The sequence below is a fragment of the Aptenodytes forsteri genome, unplaced genomic scaffold, assembly GCF_000699145.1.
Source record: "Aptenodytes forsteri isolate BGI_AS27 unplaced genomic scaffold, ASM69914v1 Scaffold2, whole genome shotgun sequence".
Lineage (NCBI taxonomy): Eukaryota > Metazoa > Chordata > Aves > Sphenisciformes > Spheniscidae > Aptenodytes > Aptenodytes forsteri.
Window position 1 is genome coordinate 14,141,678 of NW_008795695.1, and position 8,376 is coordinate 14,150,053.

General features: G+C 38.4%; 1 protein-coding gene across 5 annotated transcripts in view; it reads right to left on the reverse strand.

Annotated features, from left to right (window-relative positions):
- KDM6A (lysine demethylase 6A) overlaps nt 1-8,064 on the reverse strand; it is an 82,505-nt gene extending 74,441 nt beyond the window's left edge. For 4 of the 5 annotated variants that reach the window (XM_009283024.2, XM_009283023.2, XM_009283022.2 and 1 more), the window contains exons 1-2: nt 8,009-8,064; nt 129-249 (exon numbers count right to left, since the gene is read on the reverse strand). In XM_009283024.2, coding sequence (XP_009281299.1) covers nt 129-167 — 39 coding nt within the window. In that variant the 5' untranslated portion in view covers nt 168-249; nt 8,009-8,064. Of the gene's footprint in view, nt 1-128; nt 250-8,008 lie in introns of those variants that run through there. The other variant, XM_009283021.2, reaches the window with a different exon arrangement.
- Between the last annotated feature and the right edge of the window lie 312 nt (nt 8,065-8,376).

Genomic DNA, 8,376 nt, shown 5'->3' on the forward strand with positions numbered 1-8,376 from the left:
TACTGAAGCACTTCAATTTCTAAAGCAGGTAGTATTTCACTGCCATACACTTATGCATTCCTCGCAGTTTTAAGATGCAACGCAACTTGTAACAGATGTTAATTCAGTTTGAAAGGACTTAAACCTACCTTTAAACTAGACTCATAGTCTGTGTTCACTTTGAACATAAGCCCAAGTCGCAAATGAATTTCCTTGGCTCGACAAAAGCTGGGATCAACATAAAGCGCCTCCTGAAATGCTTTAATTGCCCTGAAAGAAAAACACAGATTAAAAAGATTATTTTTTTAGTGAAGTATTACTTTATAATCAATGTTATTTATATGACTAGCAGAAAGTGGATCAGAAAGCACTGTTAAAGAAAAACATATCAAAATAATGGTTTACATGCAATGTTTTTTGGTGCATGGCTTTTGATTCTTCAAGGACTGGGTTATTTTGTACTCCAGATATCCTGGTATATTTGAAAGTCTAATCTTTTCTATTAATTTAGAGAAACTAATTTGCTGCATGAAATACAGTAACATATCTGCTGTTTCAGAAAGGATGACTCAGGAATTAGTAACAAAATTAGTGCAACTTTAGAACAATACAGTGATCATTCATATCACAACCAACTGCTAGGTTGCTTTTGATTCCAGGTAGTGCAGACCCCTGAGAGCAGCAGCAGAACAGAAGGCCTAGAAGGAGAGATCACCCACATCTCCTCCCACTGCACCAACCTGCTCCGTTTTCCACTTTGTCCTCCCTTTCTTAGCACCAGTGCTGTGCAGGGACTCAACTAGTACCTATTGCTCCACTACTTTCCAGTCACTCAATTACCTCCAGGAAAACACAGATATGAAAAGCCTGCCACCTCCTCCCACTGTAATTTGCTTTTCATATTCCCATGATAGCTGAAGACGGCTCTGATTCTATTTCCTTACCTTTAAAGCCTCTCTACCCATGCCCCTATTCATGATGGCACTGTAACAAAAATGCTACGTAACAACTGTATCTTGGAGCAGAAAAAAGGTGATTCTAAACAGGACTGTTTTGCCTCTCAGGCCAACTGCATAAAATTGGGACAGCTGAAATGCAACTAAAAGATAATAAATTTAAATTCACAGAGGAATTGAGAAAGAAGCTAAGACTCATTGTGTTAGCTTGCCTGAAATCCAATGACAGGTTGAAACAAAATACCTTCACGTACATCACTGCTCGTACAATGACAGAAGTTAGAATCAGTCTCACTGAGGGTAGATTCAAGCACCTAGGCCAGGGAGGCCAGTCCTATTTGCTGTCCTAGGCAACCCCAGAGATCGATGCTGAGCAGGCAGATGACAGGCAAGCCTATGGGGAGAACTGTACCCACTGTGGAGCAGCACAGGGACACTGGACAGGAATTACCACAGTCCCTAAAAATCACATAATGTTTAGGCAAATTGATTTCATTCCTAGTCTCCAAGTGTAGTATTGTTTATAAGGACAAAAGGTTAGCAGTTGCAATGGGAAATTCAATAAATATTTTTCATAGACTTTTTTATTCACAAAACACATAATGATCATTTTTTAATCCATTAGCAAAAACACTTCTTCTGCTCTAAAATTCTTACAGGCTTTTTTCTCATTCTTGACAGCAAAGCAAACCAAAGGCACAGAACTTCCTCTAGACAATGCAACAAAATTATTTGTACCTAAAGCATTATCTGACTTGTTCAAATACAACTTAAGAGCAGATGGGCTTAAAAAATTACATTTTTATTGTGGAACTGAAGCTTCCTTTATTACAATTGTTCAGAAGGGGTTTCCTTACCTAGTACCCTACTTTTCTACTTACACAAGGAAAAGGAGCAAGTGAAGTGCAAAAGGGACAAACTTGCACCAGCTAAGCAGTCTCTCACATCTCATCTAAACTTCCCTGGAATAGTATGGGTGGTGATGAATCACATACCTCAGTATCTACACTGAAATCACAACAGACAAGGATCCATGTCTCACAGCACTATGCTCACCACCATCTACAAGACCACCACTCAAACTAGAAGGCCAAAGACTGGACTGATCACTAAATATCAGCACATATTTTAAGCTATGCTTTTGTTATGCCAAAGTATAGTTTTTATGACTGTATATTTGCATTTCTTGTCTTAACTCTAATGTGGTACTCAGTATGTTAGCCACTGGTATTTAAAATTCACTATTTGCATCTTGTTCAAAGACAGTATCCCAAGTTCTAAAAAGGAAGAAAACCAGTGTCTATGGTCCCTATCAAAGAGAAGACAAAAACCAGGAATAAAGACATTGCGGTTCTATACCACATGTGAGATTGTGACCATGCTCGTATACAGTTTGTGAACTTCACATTCTTCACATTTTAGCTAGCTTGTTTGGTCAGAAAATAGTATTTCCATATTTCCCCTATGTCACGTCTCATTCACAAGGATCACTGATTTCTAAAAAAGCTTAAGAGAAATTGTAAGAGACAAAAATATTTTTATAGTCTCTTGCTTACTGAACAGGAAATATTATTCATTGCCACAGCTGAGCAACAGAGTTAAACAAAGCCACAAGTATAACAACCGACTTTTAAGGACAGTTTTGAAATTTAGTTTGAATGTATACTGTCATTCATTCCAAATAACAAGAATGCTGCCTACCCCAGTCTTTCAGAGAAGCACAGCACTAAAAAAACCAGTAAAATCATCATCAGTGGACAATGTAAAAAGACTGTGTCACGTTTAGCACAGAACCTGCTCATCACAGACAGCCTCTGAGGCATGTGTAATGTTTATCTCCATACAGACAACATGGCAACACCATTCACCCTTGTCTAAGCTGCTTGTGGAGTCAGGTTCAACATTAGTAGTTATCGCGAGTCTTTGAGATAACGTTATAACCCAACACAATTTTCCAATGAAGACAAACCCAAAATGTGCAAGGAAGAAGAAAATTAGTACGACAAGACATCATTCCCCTAGACACAATCTACGCAGGAAGTAACAGCATGCTTTTCAACCCACTTTGATGGATGCTTGGAAAAATATATCCAATCAACCAAGTCAAAACAAAAATCTCTGTACCCTTTAAGACACTGTTAGAGTCACCATGCTAACAGCTAAATAATAATATTCTAGCTGTACGTTTCAGTTGTATTTGATCACTCCTAAACTGACGGTTTTGGGAGGAAAAGCATCTCTGCCTTAAAAGCATCATTTCCTTGAAAGGTTAAAAAATTCAAAGGAGTATAGTCAGGGAGCACTGATTGCTCCCATCCATTGCATTGATTTGGCAATGGAATGGACACACTGGTAGAGAGTTTGGTGAAAGACTCTCCACTTTGAAATTTTCTTTCAGTTTCTAATGCATGATGGATTTACATTTAAGAATGAATCCATATGCACTCAAAATGCTAGGGAACTCCTGGGTGAGTGTCTTGCTTGCATTTTAAATTCTGTATCCTTGGATGCCATAATAAAAACTGAAAGAGAATTCTGAAAGGTAACATAAATTTAAACTTATAATGAAGCATAATTACATCAGTAAATTAAGGGGAAAATGTTGTAAGAATACACCAAATATTCCCCAAAGCAGCTTTTCTAACTAAAAATCGGATATTTTATCTTCTCCATTCAAAATATTGGCCTGCATCTTACTTAACTCTAGTGTTAATTCTATATTGATTATGCAATTTGTAGTTTTTCCAGGATGACAATCACCGATAATAACAAATACAAATTACTTCCACTACTTCTGTGAAAAAGGACATCAAAATTTCACAAATAAAGTGATCTGAAAGGCAGCATTTTCAACAATTTCTACCAGTGGTACGTGCTCATGTCTAACTCGGTAACTATAGCCTGCTTTTAAATAGTAGAATTTTCATAGAATAAAACACTCAAACTCTGAAAAGACATTTACTTATTAACTCTTACAGACAGACAAACAATTCTACACCATAGCTGAATTAATATTGATCTAATTTTGCCTGCAGGAAACCTTTAAACAAAATAGCAATGCACTCAAGATTACAGGACACATCAAGAACATGGACTACAGTAAAAACGTTAGTTTTATTTTGGGGCTGCCTGTTTCCCAGTGCCACGCCCAGAGCTCCAAACTCAGTCCCTTACTACATCAATAGCAAAACATCTGCAACATCACTGACATTCATTTCAGTTGTAAGTGCTCAGTAACATCCAACGCAGATGCCATCGGGGCTTGGTACAGGTTGGTACAACACAGAAAGAAGTGGTCACGAAAAGAAGTGGAAAGTAGGGGCAGATGTTGTAGTAGTAAAGGGAAATGAGAGAGAACGTGGCCCAATGTTGATAACTGCAGTCCTTCCTGGCCCATCTGTTTGCCTGAGTTGGGCCTTCCGGACACAGCAACAGTCACTCGATCCTTGTAGAGATCGTTGTTTGCTCTGAACCATCACTAATCCCATTTCTGTCCTCTGCCCCAGCCTACACCCAGAAAGGTGCGGGTCTAGAGGATCCAAGGCATCCAAGTTACTTAGACGTTTTCCCTCAAAGCTCTCTTATGGTATGATCAAAACCGGAAGAGCAGATATAAGCTAATAGCTTGATGATCTGTCACATATGAAGCAGGACTTGGCTTAAGAGGCTAACAGCTTCCTTCAGAGATGATGGCACACAGCCTTCCTCAAGTAGGTTGTTAGTCTCTACCACTAATTAACTGGCCTTCATGCACAGAGCTTTTCATTTTAATCCTTCAGCAGACTAAACATACGTTAGTCCAAAGGATAAATCATCGAATGAAGGGCTCGGATCTCTCATACTACAGAAATAAATGAGAGTAGTCCAAATTCAGCAAGAGACAACTTTTGGTTTATTCTCTGAAGATACTGACCAACTGCCTGGTAAGAAACAACTTTGGTTGAGTCTACTAGAATTTATTTAAAATAATTAAGAGTTTTCTCCAAGAATGGGAGTGTTTCCACTAACAGGCAGGAAAGGCTATCTAACACTCGACAAAATGGGAAAGCAGGACTGGAAAACAGACACTATGGAGGATGAAAAGCACCTCTGGGCTTACATTTTGCACAGCACTGCTACAGTAATTCAGGAAAAATAAAAATGACGTTAATCTATCATCTCCAAATCAAGATTTCCAAACTCAATACTGTAGCTATCTTTCCACCCACTCATCTATACAACAACGCCTACCATTATGAAAGTGAAGAAAGCAGCTGAATAATAATTAATACAAGATTGTATTAAACATTTACTGAACTCTCATAAGACTTCTATTGGAAGGTTTTACTTGGATAGACTGTGAATAAAATCAGCTTTGAACTAGGCGAAAGAATATAATAAAATAGCATCGATTTAACTATTCAGAAGTTAACACCTGTACGTTTCAAACAAAAAACATGAAAATCAGAATGAGCCTACAAAATAAAAGAACACAACATTACTCTAATGTATCAGGAAAAATACTTGATGCAGCTGGAGTGAAACTTTTTTTTCTTATTCTTTATCCTCTTTCAATTTTCTGACCACCTATTCTAAGTCTCATGTCATTTCATAGCCTCACTAATGAAAATGACATGAGGACATTTTGATGGACAAATTTCTATTTGAAACTCATAATCATAGTTTGAACACAAACAAAATGTCTGTACACAGCAGTAGTCAGGAAACTGCAATTTTACGAAATACTTTTGCAGTCTTTAGGTACAACTCCTCTGTCCATCGGGCTGTGACAGTTGAATGGTGAAACATTTTGAGCAGTGAAGTCTTTAAACATTTCTCTAGAACAGCAGCTGAGAGTACTGATTTTTTTCCAGCATTAGCAGATATTATGCGTTTTCATCAATCCAAGAAGTATGTTTGATACACAATCACAGAAAGATAAGATGACAAAAGAGAAACTTCATTTCCGCTTTGTTAATGGTTAACTACAATTAGTATGTGTAGTCTACATATACATTCCCATTTTATGTACCTAAAAAATACATATATAGACCCAGCCACCTGAAACCTGAGAAATACTTGACAAAGCAGTATCTACACAGTGTGTGTTTAAATTCTGCTCTCCTTATCAAGATAACTACAAACACCAGACCAGCTGAAAGGACTCTTGACAGAACAGGGAAAGAAGCACCAATACAGATGTGCACCTTGAAGATCACAAGCAAGCTGTTTTTCTACTCTCAAATTATATCCCTCCTGGACTTTCCATTGCAGGTGTTTCCAAAGCAGGAACTCCACAGACTGCCAATTACCAATGCAACGTCACTGTCAGTTGGGTGAACCTCAGAGCCTTTCATGCAAACCGCAACCGCTGGACTATTTCATCAAATGCTGTGCACCCTCCACAATGGCACAAAATACTGATACGCCTGGAGGCATGCAGAGCAGACATCACATTTGATGGAGTAGTCCAGTGGTTGCTGTCTGCATGACGGGTGGAGTGTTCCCATACAAGTGAAGGAGGTCCCCACTAGGCGGTTTGCATTCTTACACACCCCACTACCTACTCGACAACTATTTGTGTGGAAGAGCCCACTTCTTTGGATATACCAACCACTGACACAAACAGCTTGAGAACCATCTGAAGGATCTGGTCCTGCTGGAAAAAAAAAATAACCACCTCCTCAAAGACAAATCTTACTGTGTTACTAACAGCTTGCCCCTGAAAAAATATATATGTATTGATAGAGGAAGCAAAGAAGGGCAAAGAATGGACCTTGACAGCACAGGACTCTCCCACTCTCATAGGCAAACAGCAACCACCATAAAACAATAGTTTCTTGGGCAGATGAGTAAGACGTGCAATATTGAAGGCTGGCACACGAGACTACTGAAAAAAAGTTTACATTCCACTGTAGACCTGAGTACTTTAAAAGCAGTTTAAACAGCTGCTTTACTATTTCAGGATGACTGTGAGAAGAGCGAAACTTCATTTCCTAGAAAAAGATTAAAAAGAATGACAGCCAGAGAGAGCAAGAGACAGACCAGACTCCTTCAGCTCAAGTAAATGGTCCAATGTGATTGGCACTAAGGTCATCTCACAGGTGTTGGTAAGTTTTGTTCGTTTCCCACTTTACTGTTCCAAACCATCAGTCTGTAGTCACGTACTGCCTCCTTAACTGCAGTCATGATTAGTCCAGTAAGATGATAAAACTTTTTAGTAATCAATCAAGTAGTAAAGTCACACTTATTTTATTAAGTTTCCATATTGAGCGTGAAAAAGCACTGACCTAAACACTGCACCTTTCTCACTTTTTTCCAATGTGTCCTGGTTTCGGCTGGGACAAAGTTAATTTTCTTCCTAGTAGCTGGCATAGTGCTGTGTTTTGGATTTAGGATGAGAATAATGTGATAACACACCGATGTTTTAGCTGTTGCTAAGTAGTGCTTACACCAGTCAAGGACTTTCCAGCTTCCCATGCTCTGCCGACTAAAAGGCTGGAGGTGCACAAGAAGCTGGGAGGGGGCACAGCCAGGACAGCTGACCCAAACTGGCCCAAGGGATATTCCATACCCAGTTAGAAAACCAGAAAGTTTTTACATCAGTTTTAAACGTTCCAATCCAAGTCTGGGTGTCCTGCTTCTCACATCCCAAACTTTCACATTATACAGCTATGTAAAACTTACTGAATACCAAGCTAAATGAAAACAAGCCCACTTTGCCACTTCTTTTCCAAGAGAAGTTTTTTGTAAACAGGCTTTCAAACAAACACAGGCTACAGACTACCGATAACAACAATTCACAAAAAGCTGTCGAGTCATACTGCTCCATCCCCCTTGCTGAATCATATTATAGGGAGCTAAAATTCTTCTCCTGTAAGTGCTTTCCTTTTCAAGCAACTGCTGTGGTGGCCACAGGTATGTTACAGTAAGTCAGATATGTGACCCAGGACAGTATGTCTTCAAACATCTATAATAATAATTTAAAAAAAAAAAATCAAACTATCATACACTCACACTGAACTGAAGTTGAAATATTCACCTATCAATAAAACACCGCACAATACTGATACTGTTAGTTTACTCCAACTTACCATTGAAAGGCATTGTAATGGAAGTAGACCAAACCAAGGCCATATAAAAAGGCAGCATTCTGTAAAGGAAAGAAACAATGTTTAAAACCCAGATAAGACAAGCATATGCTGTAAGACTGAGTTTCCAGTATTTTATTCATCCTTTGACATTCTATTTCCATTATAAGATAAGCATATTTAAATTTCACCTTGAACAGGAAGAACCAAAAATAAGGAAAAGATAGGTAGACATTTAAAGAAAGAAAAAAAAAAAGTGATTTCCGTGAAATATTTTTGGAGGAATAGTAACAACAATAATATTCAAGTACTTTTACATCAGAGAAACTGATGTGCTTTGTTCTACTTGTACAACAGCAGGGAAGGAAATG